The sequence below is a fragment of the Centroberyx gerrardi genome, chromosome 20 (assembly GCF_048128805.1).
Source record: "Centroberyx gerrardi isolate f3 chromosome 20, fCenGer3.hap1.cur.20231027, whole genome shotgun sequence".
In the NCBI taxonomy this organism is placed as follows: domain Eukaryota; kingdom Metazoa; phylum Chordata; class Actinopteri; order Beryciformes; family Berycidae; genus Centroberyx; species Centroberyx gerrardi.
Genome location: NC_136016.1, coordinates 6,460,001 through 6,477,443, shown reverse-complemented (window position 1 = coordinate 6,477,443; position 17,443 = coordinate 6,460,001). Strand labels below are relative to the sequence as shown.

Below are 17,443 nucleotides of genomic sequence, written 5' to 3'. Positions count from 1 at the left end.
TCCTTTCTTGCCAAGCGTGTTTTTTCGGGCTGGTGTGGACTTTATAGCCACGACAAAAATTGATCATGCGATGACCGAGCGCGCTTTGGGCACATCTACCGAGTCCATTACAGGTAATAAATCTAATAGAACGGTGCTCCCGTAGTCATTTAGGAAATCAACTGCTCAAAATCAATTTAAAGATGAAAGTATTATTGATAGCAAAGGCTTGAGGTTGAAGTTTGGGAACGAATTAGGACAATCGCTGGCTATTGTTGCTGATGAGAGAGGGATTTTGGCATTGTGTGAGGAAAACGGAATGCGAGTCCCTCTCTTTAGAAATTTTGGAGGCATGGGCGCTCATTTGGAGCCCCATTCTGGCTGCCAATTGTGACAGAAAATGTAGTCTTTACAGAGTTTTAAGCAGTTCGGCCCCTATTGTGTAAAAACCGTCATAGGCTATTAATTTCCCCAAACCAGTTTTTGGGAATAATTTTTCGATGAGCCGCATGATATTTTCCTGAAATAATAAAGCCCCCCCCCCCCCCCCTTCTTTCCCCACTGTAGCCCGTTCGTTCCAATATTTAGATTTAATTGTAAGCATATGTGTTGGTGAGCAGCAGAGTATTTTTCACTGATCTGACGGCAAAGTTGTGCTGATTTTTCATCATCCAAAGTGTGATTTTACAGATCTCCCTGAATGTACCAATAAATCCTAATTAAATCGGTTTGCGCACGCAATAAAAGCTGCAATCTGCTCTGACTGACTGCCACAGACTATGCTTATAGGCGCTACAGTGTTTGTAATATTTATCAAGTCATTGCCTTTCGCTGCAGGAGGTGAATGATGGCCGAGGATGGGGGAAATCTCTCCGGGGGCCCCGGCGCCAGGGACGCGGAGGGTCGCTCCTCTCTCCCCAGGACTTTCATCCGCCTCAACGACCTGTCCGGAGCCGGGGGAGGAGGCGGGGAGCGCGGCGAGGTGGAGCCGGCGGCCCCGGCGGCCCCGGCGGCCCCGACACCGACACCGGCACCGGCACCGGCACCGGCACCTGACGGAGCTTCTACCGCCGGGGAGGACGCGTCGGCGAGCGGCGGGGAGAGCCTGCCCTACCCGACTCTGGCCCCCGTGGTCTTCTTCTACCTGAAGCAAACCACCCGGCCTCGGAGCTGGTGTCTGAAAATGGTCTGCAACCCATATCCTTTTACTTAGAGATAGGAGTCATGACAGGAGCTCGATGCGCACATGCACGCGCCTCCACCGCGCGCATACACCTGTAGCAGGTAAGATCCACCTGCTTTGCTGTGCGGCTTTACCTGTTGACTTGAAGGGTTACTGACTGACCCCCAGGCTAATGAATGAATGTTAGGCTTTGACTCAGCACATGGATTGCTTGGACATATTGTGGTGTGTGTGTGTGTGTGTGTGTGTGTGTGTGTGTGTGTGTCTGTGTGTGTGTGTGAAATACCACAAGCCAAGACTTGACCTAGACGTCCAGTGAACAGGCTGTGACCTAATATGAACAATGCAAATAGATTGGATCTGAGAGCCATCTGTGTGTGTGTGTGTGTGTGTGTGTGTGTGTGTGTGTGTGTGTGCCAACACCAAATGCTTGTGTGCTGGGCCGGGCTGTGACCCCAGTGGAGCTGAGGCCCACATGTCACTATTAGTCTGAATATGACTGGGCCTTTGTGTGTGTGTGTGTGTGTGTGTGTGTGTGTGCGTGCGTGCGTGTGTGTGTGTATGAGGAGTCCAGCCCTAATCTCCGAGCTTCCACTGCCATAAACCCTCCATCAAGTCCAACCTCTCCAGCTCCAGCTTTCCCTTGGTACGCTCTGATTCCGCGGAGCCGCTGTTCCGTTTTGATCGATTATTCATAATAACTGCGAGCGGTGACGATCAATTGACCTTACATGGCCGGGCATCAGCGGAGGCCCCGCTGTAAGGGCCGTGTGTTACAATTAGGTTATTGATGCATACCTGGAGTGGCTGTTTATCGAGCGGCCGCCCCTTCCTCTGGGCTCTCGCCGAGTGAATATAGGCGCGGAGGGGTGGAGTCTCTCCGAGTCCAAGTTCCTTATTGAATCATTGCTGCCACTGAAGTCTATTATTGATTCATAAGTGTACAGACCTGCATTTTCTGGAGAGGAGAGAAAGAAAGCGAAAGGAGGCATTATAGACTCTCTCTCTCTCCCTCTCTCTCTCTCTCATTGTCGTTCCTCCCTTGGTGTGTGTGCAACATACTCCGTGCCTCTCAGTGTGTGCACGGCGTGTGTGTTCCCGTGTATGCATGTGTGTGTCGCGAGGTTTTGGTGTAGTTTGGTAGATGGATGTGAGCGGCCCTATGAAGGGAAGGAATGCCGTTTTGGCGTGTGTGTCTACTCTGCACCGCTCTGCTCTGGATGCTCCACACAGCCTTTGTTTTTCTGCTCGAGGACTTGGTGCCGTGTGTGTGTGTGTGTGTGTGCGTGCGTGTGTGTGTGTACACTTGTTTATCTCAGTACGCGTGTGTGTGCATGTGTGTTAATGTCGTTTGGATTACGCTACCTCTATGTTCCTTCCTCCCTCGTCTGCCTCTCTCCTACGCCTCCCTGTCTCTCCGTTAACTCCTCCCCGTCTCCCTCCCTCCCTCCCTCCTTTCTAGTGTCTCTTGCCGAGTCTCTCCCCATTTGTCACCATTTTAATTGAGATGCTAAGTCAGCCGGGTGTCTCCGCCGCTCCCTGCCCTTATCCCCGGGAACGCTGTCCATGATACCGCTCACGCTTTCCTTCACCTTGATTATCCATCTCTTCCCCCTCATTTTATCTCCCCTCCATCTCTCTTTCACTCCTTAGTCCGTCTCTCCCTCCCTGTGCTATCACAGCTGATTTCCATGTCTGTAAATGCCAATTCTTTAAAGGTCTTCTAAATAGACGTTTTTAGCAGCGGGGGCAAGCAGTCCCCTGTGGCTCCTTAGGGAGGACAGGCTATTCTAGATGCTATTATCTACGTCAGGGGTTGTCAAACGCTTTCATGTCGCGGACCCCCCACATAGACACACATTAAGACCCCAGACTCCCATTTGATAAGATTTTGTCCCAAGGACCCCCCATGTTTTTTTTTACTATTGAATTGTATAAATGTCTACACTGTACATGGGGTGAGGTGGGAGTTGTGAGAGTGGAACTTATTATTACAGTCATTCTTATACATTCTCTACTTGGGATACTTTCTCCAGAATTAATTCATAGTGAAATTTGACTGTGCCTTATTTCGGGGGGATGGAGGAGCTGGATTCCCCTCAAGGACCCCTGGAACCCCCTCCAGGACCCCACTGATATTAGCCTGCTTCCAGACTCCTGAGTTGCGTCCTGCCCACTTTTCAGAGTTTGTCGAGCTTCAGGCAGAATAATGGAGTGGTAATGAAATGTCCATTCAGTCTGAATATCAGGCTACACTCATATAAGAAGATAGATGTCTTGTCCTATGGTCTGCAAGGATATTGATGTTGAAGTCTTAGTTCTAAAGTCTCTCAACTTCTTGTCAGAAGAGAGTCCAGTTGAAATGGTTGATTGGAACCGGTTAATGAAGTGATAATGAGGCGAATGACTAATCTTATCTTCAGTCTGTCTAACTAACCAATGACAAGGCAGTATTCGCCTAAGACGGACGATGTGCCGGCTCAGTCTTTCACCTACATTAGCATGAATTAGACAAGTTGGGTGACAAAGGGGGCCTCCAGGGCTAACTCCCCAAAAGTTTGCATGATTGTTTTGATCATAGATTGTACTCTCACCACTGTTAAATCCTCATATACAGTTATATAATTTTGTACCAAGACATATCTGACAACCAACATCTTTTCAAATGGGGATTCTTGGGACTAAATCTTATCAAATGGAAAGTGTGGTTTAATGTGTGTTTGGATGTGTGTTTAATCTGTTTGGGTGTTGTTGATAGGAAAGAGCTTGGGAGCGCAATGTGGATGTGAGACCATGGCCGAGATTGCAGGGTAGTGTCCTGGTGCTTGTGTGTGTCGTTGGGTGTGTGTGTGTGTGTGTGTGTGTGTGTGTGTGTGTGTGTGTGTGCAGTCCCAGGGTAGGGAGGATTTTATTTAGACGTTCTCCGTCTTCCCATTTTGCCCTTTAATGTCTATCTGTGGCGATTTAGGAAAAGGTCACTGATTCTGTAATGCGTTGCAACGTTACTGAGATCGATCTCTCTCTGCCCCCTATAGACTGTGTGTGCATGTGTGCTCTAGTGTATCAGTGTGTGTGTGTGCGTATTAAAGCTTTGGATTCAGAGAGCAAACGAGTGTCTCTTGCTATATTTTTAACTCTTCCTCTGTTGATCCATGCCCTCCTCTGCCGCTGCCTCTCCACACCACGTCTCTCTGGTAGGAGAATTAATCCTGCAGTAGACTCTTGCTCCGACTATAAATACATCTCCAGCACATCACCACCAGCCCGCTCTCCCTCCGTCCCGATGCGCAGTCAGAGACCGCTTCCTCTGTCTGACGCTGTAGACGAGCCGCACAGGAAAACCCAACTGATCCCAGGGCCAGAGTCTATTCTAAACAGGCAGGTCCTCGGTAAGCCCCCTCGGCCCCGAGCGGCCCGCGGCCATTTTCAACCGTCTGAGGTAATTAGGACCCCTGGATACTCGCTGAGGTATTTAGGGTCTAATTGAGGACCCCTGGGGTGTACGCTCTGAGTGATGTTTTGCCCGGCACATTGCCTGCGTGAAATTCCCTGTGCTGGTTTTGCTAATGATTACTGTGTTTGGGCAAGAGTCTGTGTATGATAGAGAGGGAGAGAGCGAGAGAGAGAGAGAAAGAGGGAGAGCTTTTGTGTGTGTGCATGTGCCTGGGAGAGAGAGCGAGGTTGTGTAAGCAGCCCGGTATATGCACACACACACACACACACACACACACACACATACACACTTCCACAGGACTCCCGTAGGTGTCTCCTCTCTGGCGGGGAGCTGGATATCGTGCCAAGACCGAGGAGGAGAGGAGTTTGGGAATGTGTCCAGCTCTCTCTCTCTCTCTCTTTCTCTGTCTCTCCCTCTCTCTCTCTATCTCTCTCTCTCTCCCTCTCTCTCTCTCCTTTGCTCACACCGATTTAAGCAGAGGATTACATGGCCCATAACAGTGAGGGATGACACCTGGCCGGCTTAGGTGTTTGTCACCATATTGAAATGGCCTGCTCAGTGGAAGACCTGCAGCCGCTCATGTTGATCCACACTGAGCGGAGCGTATAGATGTTAATGAATCTGCTACCGATCGGGTTTATTCCCCCTCTCATGCTCTCTTGTTCTGCGTTTCGGTAGAGGAGGATTTCAGATTTGTTGCTCTTTGCCCCGACGTGTCTGTCAAATAATGGAAGCTGAGGCGAACACTTACTTAATCAGCAGAAAATGTGTGTTCTGCCCTCTCCCCCCTCGCCTTCTTTCCCTCCCTCTTCTTCTCCTCTTTCCCCCCCAATCCCTCGCTCTTTCTGCTCCGGAGTTAAAAGCCTCGCGTTGGCTGGAGAGCGAGGAGGGGTGTGTGTGCCATCTCCGACGGCCTCCAAAACCAGAAGAAGGGGAGAAAAAAAAAAGAGAAAAAAAAAGGGAAAAATAAAAAAATAAAAAGGCAAGGCTCAGTTGGAGAGCCGAGTGGGATTTCAGAGAGCATTTTTTAAGAGGTGAAAAAGTAGGTCTGTACCCGCCAACAACTTCACTTTCATATTTTCTCCCTCTCCTCCTTCCCTCCCTTCCCCCCATCCCCCCCTCCAGAGACCTTCAGACGTTTCCAACTTCTTGCAGTTTGCGAGTTTGATCCTTGCTGCTAATTCTGTCTGAACTCCTACCATAGGTGTGTGTGAGCGATCACGTGTGTGTGTGTGTGTGACATTTCACATATCGTCTGTGTGCACCGAATTTACATGTTCTCTTTAACTCGCTAGGAGGTTGACATATGAACGCAGCACAGGGTTCTGAAAGATTACGTTTGATGAAGTATTCATTTACTTAGGCACGCAAGGCCTCTTCAATGTATGTGTGTGTGGACTTTGTAGTCTGTGATTCATCCGTCTAGCTGAGCATATGATGTGACTGGCATGTATTTTGCATGTCATGTGTTTGCCGCCAGGGATGTATGTGTGTGTGTGTCTGTGTTTTTTGTGTGTGTGTGTGTGTTAGGGCTGCATGAATAATCAAATCAATATTAAAACTGAAATTGCGATTTTAACATATGCAATCCAAAGTGTAGGTTAGGATTTAAAAAAATTTTTTAAACACTTTGGTAAACTCATCAAACAGATGCGTGTTCACTGGAGAACACGCACTAGTGTTCATGCACGCTGCATGTACAGTACAGTACAGTACAGCTTGTTGACCAATCAGAAGCCTCCCTTGACTAGTTATTGACCAATCAGAAGCCTCCCATGACTAGCTGTTGACCAATCAAAAGCCTCCCATGACTAGTTGTTTACCAATCAAAAGCCTCACCTGACTAGTTGTTGACCAATCAGAAGTCTTCCTTGACTAGTTGTGGACCAATCAGAAGAAAATCATTATGAAGAGAACTTACTACCTGACCAGCCATTCAGTTGGAAAATGTTATAGCTGAATGTCTGGAAAATGGACTAGCCTAAAGCCTGAGTAGTTTCAGTTATTTTGATTCTGACACACTATATTTTATTCTTATGAAGTGCATACTGTATGAGCCAACACTACTGTTTCTCCCTCTTTTGAACCCATTTCACAGTCGTGCTCCCCCGCTTCATTTCCCCCGATGATCTCCCGCTAAAAGAAAAATAGACAATGACGTCATGTTGAGATATTTCCAGCACAGCTACAATGGCAGAAACACTTTCAGCTATCTAAAACATTAACAGTAAATGTCAAGTGAATTTTAGGCACATTTTGAAACATTTTGGTGTTCAGTCCCTGCAGCCACAAGATACATTGTGCTTTGAGTAAGTGGTGCAACTCTTTTCTTGACTGGAAAACCTCTTGCTCCGCTGTTGCTATCGCTCTCTCCACCTACACGTAAAACCCATAGTCGAAAGGCTCAGGCACGTTCAGGCACATTCTCTGGGGGTTGTCGAAAGGCATTCTGGGAAATGTAGGAAATCAATAACTGAAGTAGAGGTGGATGAGGCAGGTTGAGGGAAAGTGGGTACAACAAATAGGTAAACAACACTCCTGGAATGCATTGAACATCACAGATTGATGATACATAACAGTGTGAGAGCATCTGAGGGTGGAAGTAAGCTGTTAAGTTTAACTACTGAACTGACAGAAAATGAGACCCATCTCTATCTCACTTTGGTCTTATTTTGCATAATATTCCCTTTTAAGATGCAAACTAAGTGGTAGAATGAAAAGTTGTGGCACTGTCAACCAGAAAAGCCCAACGAGAACACAGTTACGGTCAAAAAAACAAGCGGCATTGATTGAAGTCGGTCTGCATGCAGGCGTGCTTGCGTGGGTGTGAGGTTAGTTATTGTGCAAGGAAATCTTTGTTACATTCAGAAGTTGATGCTGGCAGGTAGTGATTTATCACAGTTAATCACTGAGCCTTCGCTTTTGGTCTTGGCATAAGGAAATAGGAGATTTTGGCTGGAGTGTTTGTCATATTTGAAGTATCAGTTGCAATATTTACCAAAATAATCACAATGATTTTTTTGTCCATAGCGTGCAGCCCTAATGTGTGTGTGTTTGTGTGTTCTAAATGCCAAATAACATCTGTTATACACACACACAGGCACCAAGGTTGTTTGAATAACGATGAAGTTTCTTTTAGCATAATGTGTTTGAACCAAATCCAAACACTGATTAATTGACAACAGTGATAGATCAGTTTACTGGCAATGACAAACTCCTGACACACTATATGTGCATGTGTGCTGGTGTGTGAAATTCGGCGATGCGGCCACCGCCACAACGAAAGAGCCAATTATTGATGAATAACAGCGCTGACGATCAAAACGAGAGATGGCAAGAGAGCGAGGGTGAGAGAGGCACAGAGGGAAAGAGAGAGAGGGAAGAGGCAGAGCTCAGATTGCAGTAAGGTGTGAGTAGACGACTCAGTATGAGGTCTGTTCTTAATGAGGAGCTTTGTTTAAGCTGTTAAACTGCAAACAGACTGAGCACAAAGAAACCCGTTCTGCACAGTTTACCTGTATGTGTGTATGTGTGTGTGTGTGTGTGGGTGTGTGTTTGTTTGTTCTATCCTTATGAAGACCAAATGTCCTCACAATGATAGAAAAATTAGGAAAATCCTCCAAAGAGTGGGCATTTTGCTGGTCCTCACGCATACAAGCTGTGTATTTAGGTTTAAGGTTACAATAAAGATTTAGGTTTAGGTTATAGTAAGGGTTAAAGTTATAATCTGCAACATTTTCATATAAATAAATGTCCATTTTGCTACACTCTATCTCCAATTAATATAACGCAATAGTGAGTCAACTGATACCCAGTTGATAAAAGCTTTTATATTTGCTGTTCCAAAACACCTGGTGTCTGGTAGGTCTTTCCCGGTGATGCGTTTTACATTTCTGGCAGCAGCAACAGTGTTTTGTTTTTTTGTTGTTGTGTTTTTTTTGGAATAAAAAGAAGAAGAACTGGGTAGTAACCCTAGGAGAAAGACGTCACAGTGCTGGACACACTGTTTGATTGACAGGTGATCTCTGGGAAGTGCAGTGCAGAAACACCACAGCGATGAGCGCTGAGCACCAAAAAAAATTGAGGATTACCTCTTTAGGATTACAGTTAGGGGTTGGGGAATGCATGTAGTCAATGGAAGGTCCTCACAAGTCTAGTCATCCGAACGTGTGTGTGTCCAATGGCCCGTCTCTGTCTCTGAGACTTTCACATCCAGAGAAAAGCCTTAGCGGCCTAATATAAACATTGGGAATAGATTGAATCTGAGTACTGCGTCTCTGGGTTCACAATGGAGCTCTATTGACTGTAGCTGCGGTTTATGACTGTTCTCTGGTAAAGCCATCACTGTGTGGGTCGGGCCTGGCAGCAGGCAGTGTGTGTGTGTGTGTGTGTTTGTTGGCAGGGGAGGACCGGCTAACCTGATACACACCCGGTGAGACTCCGACCACAGTGATTCAGGGGCAAACCGCAAACTCCACTGTAGACTGCCAGACAGCAGCAGGAAGCACTCTCACTGTCACTCTGTGTGCGAGTGTTTGTGTGTGTGTGTGTGTGTGTGTGTGTGTGTGTGTGGATTTGAGTGTGTGTATGTTATTTAGTTTATGTGTTTGTGTGTGTGTGTGTCTATGTGTGCATGTGTAAGAGTGTGTGTGTGTGCTATGAATATGTGTTTTTTTGGTGGTGTTGTCTGTTTGCCTGTGTGCACATGTGTGTTTCAGAGTGTGAGGTGGTGTGCATGTATGTGTGTGTGGAGGTGTTTGTATGTGTATCAGTGCATGTAAATGTGTATGCGTGTGTTTGAGTGTATGTGTGTGTGTGTGTGTGTGTGTGTGCATGTAAGAGTGTGTGCGCACATGCATGTTTGAGTGCGTTTATGTAAGAGCGTGGATGAGTGTGGGTGTGTTTGTGTCTACAGTGTGTGTGTGTGTGAGTGCACGTCTGGGGATTGTGTGTGTGTGTGTGTGTGAGAGAGATAGAGAAAACATTGAATAGAAAAGAGTGAAAGCTGGCAACGCTTTAGATTTACTGCTCTTTGTTGAGAAGTGTCACTTTCTCCTGTGTGTGTGTGTGTGTGTGTGTGTGTGTGTGTGTGTGATTGTCTGATTGTCTCTGGGGTAAAGTGGCGGCAGCGGCAGCCAGCTTTTTACGCGCTGCTATTTTGTTGCGTTGCTTTATTTCTCTTGTCAGACATGTGTTGTGCTCTTCCACCCCCGTGACTCCGGTGGCCTAGTTAACAAATTAATGTGAATCCTGTAAAAACCACAGGCTGGCTCCCCAACGGAGGGAAGGAGGGGAAAGAGAGAGGAGAAGTTTGATGACGGGAGGTAGAGAGGGAGGGAGGGCGGGAGGGAGGAGAGACTTTTACGGATGTGTTTTCTTCAAGTCCTCGTCTGCTGCCCTCTAAAAACCCCTTCATAGTGTGTGTGTGTATGTGTGTTCCTCCCGTAATCTTTGTTTTTGCCGCCAACCCTCTCCCCTCTCATATTGTGTGTGCTTCAAGACGCACAGCCTCGTGTTTGTGTGTGTGTGTTTGTGTTTCTGCTCGTCTCTAGACAGCAAATTTGTCAGTAATTTTCAATCAATTATTTGTACAGGGAGAACAATTAGTGCAGATAAAACCTGCCAGTTAATTACGGCTGCTTCAGACAACGGCTTGGCGTGATTAAGACGTACGATTTCTGAGAGGCCCAAAACAGTTCTGTCGTTCTCAGCCGCAGTTTAGTTATTCAGGCGAGGCGGTTGGTGGTTGGTTGGTTGGTTGGTTGGTTGGATAGTTGGGGAACAGGAGGATCTCAGCTTTAAAGGAATACACCAAGTTTTGGGTAGAATCACCTGTTGGTCAACTTACCTGTTAAGTGATGAGAACATAGACGCTGAAATCATCCATGTGTAGATTGTTTGATCAGGTGCTCCATGCTAACACTGTAGCATACACTATGTTGAGTGATAGTAGGCTAAATGCTAACGCTTTAGCATACACTATGTTGAGTGACAGTAGGCTAAATGCTAACGCTTTATCATACACTATGTATAGGCCAGTAGCATTATCTCAAAAGTGAGAACATGAAAACGACTACAGTAGCAGCTCTAAAGGGAAATGGTAGGTAATCTTTAATAATATGCAGTCAAGTCTGGCAGTTTTGTGTAGATTGGTATAATTTACATGAAAAATGATACAAAATTAAAGAATTGTTTTGAGCTAGTAGGGACTACTTTACCTGTTTCCATAGAAAGTGAAGGTGCTGGGTGATGGGAGACTGTTTACAGCTAAAAATCACTGCACAGTGGATGAATATGCAGTTGCTCACCTGAAATAGTTCCAAAATTATACCTGGCTAGCTTTATTGAGTTAATGATATTTCATTTTTAAAATGTATGAATATACAGACCGTATAATAAAGCCTACGCACATCTTTTTATTACTAAAAAGTCAGTCTTCTTACTTTGGATCATAGTCTCCTACTATCACTCAACACAGTGTGTGCTGTGCTAGCATGGAGCACCAGAGAGAACAATCTACCAGGGACACATGGATGATTTTGGTGTCTATGTTCTCATCAATTAACACTACATGTTAATTGATGAGAACATCAATTAACACTACATGTTAATTGATGAGAACCCTGAACCCCTGTCTGCTCCCTCATTTTCCCTTCCTCTGCATAAGAGTGTCCGCTCAATGCCTGAAATGTAAATGCCCAAACAATATAAAATCAACTTTCAAATTTTGTCTCGTTTTCGCTTGCTTTCTCGGTGCGTTTTTCCCCCTCTGCTCTCCTCACCCCCCTCCCCCAACCCAGTGTTTTTTTCTCTCTTCTCTCTCTCTCTCCCCCCCAGCACCCCCTCCCCTCAACTCCACTCTCCTTGGGCTGTTCCGTGAGATGGCTGTAAGTTTATGTAGGACTGAGTCCAGGATTTTCCTACCAGCTTTTTCTCATTAGGGTATTGTCGAAGACTTGGGCTCGGCTTCGCAGAATGGCAAGAGGAGGAGGAGGCGGCGGGGTGGGGGGGGGGGGGTGGAGGAGGTAGAGGAGGGGAGGGGAGGGGGGCTAGGCTATATGTTGGCTCTAACAGAGTGAAATCTCATTGGGCACCTGAATCGAGTTAGCTTTACCTCGCTTACCTTCGCAGGGTCTGTCCAACGTCTTACCAGCCTCTCTCCTGTCTCCTTCACCTCTCCGGCCTCTCCTTCGCTTTTCCTCCTCCTCCTCCTCCTCCTGCTCCTCTCTCCTTCCCACCACCCACTTCAATCTCCCCCTTTTTCCCTACTTCCATCAGACACATTTGCTCCTTGGTTTTCTCCAACAGTACTGCTCTCTCTCTTTTTCACAACAAGCTACTAGACCAAGGGGTATCTCTTTTACATTTCCTCTCCTCTCTCTCTCTCTCTTTCTTTTCTTTTCTTTCCTTTTTTTACACATCCTCTCCCGCCTCTGTTCATAGTTCCTGTGATAATTGCCGTCTCCTCCTTTTCATTCTTTTCCTTCCCTCAGACAGATTGATAAGTTGGTGAGCGGCGCAGCGGGGATGCCAGGTCGGACAGAAATACCCTTTTTAGGCCCTGTTACTAAGTAGGGACTCAGGTGGCGTTGACACACACCAGACTGACCGCCGACCTTATCTCAGTGCCCGCACGCGCATGCACACACACACATGTACACACACAGACACACACACACACACACACACACATACAAGTCTCAAGGGACAAACGCCCAAGATGTCAAATCAGCCCAGCTGCGGAATGGCAGGCATTTTCAATAATTCACACACATGCACACACACACATACAGCAGTATCTTCACATCCCTCTCTTTACTCTCCACACTAGCTTTTTGTCTCTCTCTCTCCCTCTCTCTCTATCTCTCTCCCTCTCTCTCTCCCTCTCGCTCTCCCTCTCTCTCTCTCTGCCTCTCTCTCTCGCTCTCTCGCTCTATCTCTCTCTCGATCTCTCTCTGTCAAGTCATCAGGACACTAATCAGGATTTTCCCGCTGCACGACCGGGGAGTCTGGCGAAGGAGGGAGGGAGGAGAAGGAGAGAAAAAAAAGAGAGAGATTTCTTATTATAGATAACAAACGAGGGATATAAATACCTCTGGGGGTGGAAAGCTTATATAAGAATCATGATATGTCCGTTGGCCTCTCAGCCCGCCTGTGCACGAGTTCGTGTCTCTGTGTGAGTGTGTGTGTGTTTTTTGCGTACGCGTGTGTGTGTGTGGCCTGTCCAGAGCCTTCCGGTATTTTATCTATAGCTCCCATAGGTCCGCTGCTCGTTTCCACCCACAGCCACGGCCTTAATAAATTCATCCCAGTTATGTACATGCAATATATTACACGGCGTAATCATACAACAGCAGATTGCGTGATAGTAACTCACTCAATTAGCGGGCTAATTTCGGCCCGTAACTCGCCGCCTCGCTGCGCCCGGAGCGCACCGGCCCGCTCGCCGTAACATGTACAGTAAGCCTCATTTATTCCGGCTAATACAGATACTGTACAGGCTGAGCAGGACCTAATGAACTCTACCATCATGTCTGCGCAGTGGGGCTGACCACCAGAGGGGATGTGTGTGTGTGTGTGTGCTGTCATTATGGACGTCCGCTGCGTCCAATCCCCCCGCAGTGTGTGTAATTAAGAAATGCCCTCTAGGAAGAAGGAGACACCAGTTTTCACAATCCACCCATGTATCACTGAGCATGTAGTGTGTGTGTGTGTGTGTGTGTGTGTGTGTGTGAAGTGGTCGGTCATTGCAATTATCCTTGTATGCATCATGGCTACAGGGGCGACCCAGAGGCCTCGCATACAAAGCTATAGCGTGTATATGCATGTAGGTTTAGCGTGTGTATGTATATTTGTTGTATTTGGGTGCGCTGTGTGTGTGCGTGTGTGTGTATCGGTGCATGTGTGCGTATACGTGTCAGTGTGTGCTTATTTGTGTCCTACTGTAATTACTCCGCTTCACTTCATTGCCCTTTCACTGGGATCCATTTTGCTCAGGCAGTGGCGCTGACACGACAATAGACACCGACACAGACGCACACACACACACACACACACACACACACACACACTACCGCGCTCGCTCCCCTCGGCGCTCGGCCCAAATCACTGTGACATTTACAGTTTCCCAGCCATTAGAGCTTAATGTCCCAGGGGTGACTGTGTGATAGTGGCTGCTCCAGAATCAGATCACAGCATTTTGTGGAAGTGCTGAGCCTCGGCCTCCGCTGCAACACCTACACCTGCTCTGGGATCAGCTGAGGACGGGGAGTTGGAGGAGGTGGGGGGGTGTGTGGGGGATCAACACCCATAAGCCTAGAGCTAACCAGATTTAAAGGCGGCTATAAGGTCAGTTGGTACAGGTGTAAAGCTATTAGGCGGGCAAACAGAAAAATGGCTGTAGATCACCAGATGATGGATTCATCCTCATTGGGGGGGTTGACAGTATTTTTGACAATTTTGACAGTTTTGAGCAAAATTTTTAAATGTTGCAAAAAATAATATACCAAATTGGTGTGTTTGAAGCAAATACATATGCTGTGCAAGTTGTTTTGTGTCCGCTAAATTTTAGTTCATAATTCCTTTATAGACAAAAAAAAACCTTTTCCGCCTCAAGCATGCGTAAAAATGTTTTTGCGATATTTAGGAAATGTAATTGAATTGAATTTTGCCATTTCCATTCAGGTTTTCTGAGTTGATGCATCATAATGTGCAAAAATGGAAGCCCAGCTGGTGATTTGTCCAGAGGGTTTATTGACTTTTGAACGATTTGTATAACTACACATTGTACATTTTGGAGCTGTTATTATAGATCTCGGTGGTTATGTACTCTTGTATAATATGTGTTTTCAGACCAAATAATTAATCCTCTCAATACACTTTGAATGTAGAACATGTTGCCTGTGGGTTTTAATTAATTTTACGTTTTGAACACTGCTTGGCGATATTGTTTCTGATAAACAGTCACGCCAATTTAGTAACTGAGTTGAGAATTGAGAAGAAGAGAGAGAGAATTTGAATGTTCTTTAATGAAACTTCTTGCAACAAAACAAAGGAAAAAGTAATGAAAGATACCAAGATACCTCACCAGCTCCCACACACACACACACACACACACACACACACACACACCAGCAGCAACTGAACTGAAATATGCCAAAATCTACAATGCCAGTATCCCGCACGGATACAATTGATATCTAAATGCAAACAGTTAGACCCTCTTCCTCCATCGTGCATATTGCGTTCTGCAGCTGCCGAACATTCATAAATGTGACAATATCGTTTCTGAGAGAAAAATGCACGCGCTCCACCCTAGGGTGCAGAGAGACCATCCCACATGCAGAGAGAGAGAGAGAGAGCTGCTTTCTATCTTCATTAATATTTTCTCTTAGTCACTACTTCATCATCCTCCCTCTTCCCTCATTTCCCGTCTCTCTTCTGTGTCTGTGTGTGTGTGTGTGTGTGTGTGTGTGTGTGTGTGTGTGTGTGTATGTGTGTTGTCTCTAACAAGTGTGCATACTGTAGTGTACCAGTCCTTTAGATCTGGTCTTTATTACTGTGCATACTACTATAGGCCAACGCAGCACAGCATAGCCTGGCCTGGTATACAAGCACATGGGGAGATCACACTGCTGAGAGTGGTATGTGTGTGTGTGTGTGTGGTTGTGTGTGTTTTGCAATCATTCCTGTGTAACTATATACAGTTTGCAGATGTAGACTCAGAGGGAAACCCTGTCTGGTCCCTGGGGAGGTGTGTGTGTGTGTGTGTGTGTGTGTGTGTGGCGGTAAGAGGGAGGTTTTTGTTGACAGGGAAGGAAAGTCTACTGTATGTATATATGTGTGTATGTATATGTATGTAACTCAATTTGTGTGTGTGTGTTTACCTGTATTTATGCATTGTTTGGTTTTCAGTATTTGCTTAGTGTGTGTTTGTGTGTATGCATGTATACCTGTGTTTTTTTCATTGTGTGGTTGTGAGTACTTGCTATGTGGGTACATATCTGTGTGTTTGTGTGTGAGTTTCTTTACACACACACAAATACACACACACACACACACACAGTGCAGGGAGGGGAGCCTCGGCGCTCGTGGTTTCGGTGTCCCTCGTTAACATGCTCTGTTCAGGATTTCCTACAAGATGTGGCTACAAAACCAGTTCCAGACTCTTCTGTCTCTCTCTCTTTCCCTCTTAGCCCTTTCTTTCCTTCCTCCTTTTCTCTTTGTCTTCGGAGAGAGAGACACAGAGAGGGAGAGACACAGAGAGAGAGAGAGAGAGAGAGGGAGAAGTCTGCTTCTAATTTACAGCTGCTCCCTGGCTGTCCTCCTCTGGGTCCTAGCGCCCCTCTGCGTCGAGGCGGCCCGCCAAGTGCCTCTTTAAGAAAAACACAAATTAAATTCATAAATAAAACCGTGTGCCTTTGGCTCGCAGGGGAGCTCTGGTTGTTTGCCTTCATCCCTCTTGTGTGCTTGTGTATTGAACTAAAGCTGGTTCCTTGCTTGTCTCTCTTGATAGTACAACTGAGTCTGTTTTGGCCACCATGTGTCTAGGATGTCGTTTGTTGTTGGGCTGTCCCTGTGTTTATCTGTCTGTGTGTGTGTGTGTGTGTGTGTGTGTTAGATCTTGTTGATGTGTGTGTGTGTTCGGGTGGAGCAGCATCTGATAAGGCATTTTGGAGGAAGTTGACAGCCATAAGTCATTAAAGGTGCTACGTGTGGCATTGTTAAACATCAATATATTATAGTGCTAAGTTAGTGCTAAACAAATTAAACCATGGTGGAGACAATTGGTAGCCTCTGTCTCACACCAGTGGTATTGTTAGTGCTGCTGTTTCTTAAAATGAAGACCATATTTCCCATAACCCTTCCCTGTCACAAACATCACAGACATTACTTATTCGATCGAAGGTTTTCTCTTTGTCTTTGCTGAAGAGGATACACTTTAAAATGTTGGACGTGATCTTTCTATCGGCCTTTCACTCCTTCCACCATCTGCCATCGCCAGGAAAGCTCTGAAAGCTTTATCTCCGTTTGCACTGTTTTGTGCCGTAAAGCGGTCTCCCTTTGTATCGTAAAGCGATCCAACAGATTTCCCGCAAAATCCGACTTGGTGGCACACAATGTAGAATGCAGTGTAGAGGCCGGTAGAGGCTGCCAACTTTCTTGGCAAAGGTCTTGTTTTTTCACGGTTATGCAAATGACTCAAAATGAATGTGGTGGTGATTTATTAGTGTTAAAATTCTACATGTGGCACTTTTTTAATGTTGCGCATTGTAGAAAAAGACCCTTTTTTTCCGCTGAACTCGGAGCTGTAGTGGATGCACACACATATACATACATGCAAAAACTCCTTTCTACGTCTTTATCTCCCACCATGCGGCTTTTTAATTGAATTTTTGATGAACCCACTTCAAAACAACCCCCCCAGAAATGAGCCGACAGGGGACCGAGAAAGAAAAAAATTACAAAGACAGGAAATTATCACACAATGCAAGCAGCCAAGCAGAGACTCACTTAGATGAGTTTTACTGTCTCATTTACAGAGGGAGATTTGGGTTTTAGTTAAATGGTGCGAAGCCGCAGAGATAGACAGGTTGGGTGTTCAGGCCAAGCTGCGCCACCTTCCGTATTTCCTTTTTTTTCCCTTTTCGTCACTAATCTTTTTCTGCTTTATGTCTCTTTTCCTTCCCGGTATCTAGGGCGCACCTTTCCCTCAGATGTATGGTTCTTATCTATACTTTTTTACCAGCCTCTCGGGAGTTTTTTTTTTTCATCGATCACACTCTCATTACTTCACCCTTCCCCGCTCTCCCTCGTTTGCTCATCCG

At 46.1% G+C, this 17,443-nt stretch overlaps 1 protein-coding gene across 1 annotated transcript in view; it reads left to right on the top strand.

Moving 5' to 3' along the window:
* Positions 1-823: 823 nt before the first annotated feature.
* The window catches only part of cacna1g (calcium channel, voltage-dependent, T type, alpha 1G subunit), a 196,913-nt gene continuing 180,293 nt past the window's right edge, over positions 824-17,443 (top strand). The window contains exon 1 of the mRNA XM_071907895.2: positions 824-1,176. Coding sequence (XP_071763996.2) covers positions 824-1,176 — 353 coding nt within the window. The remainder of the gene's footprint in view (positions 1,177-17,443) is intronic.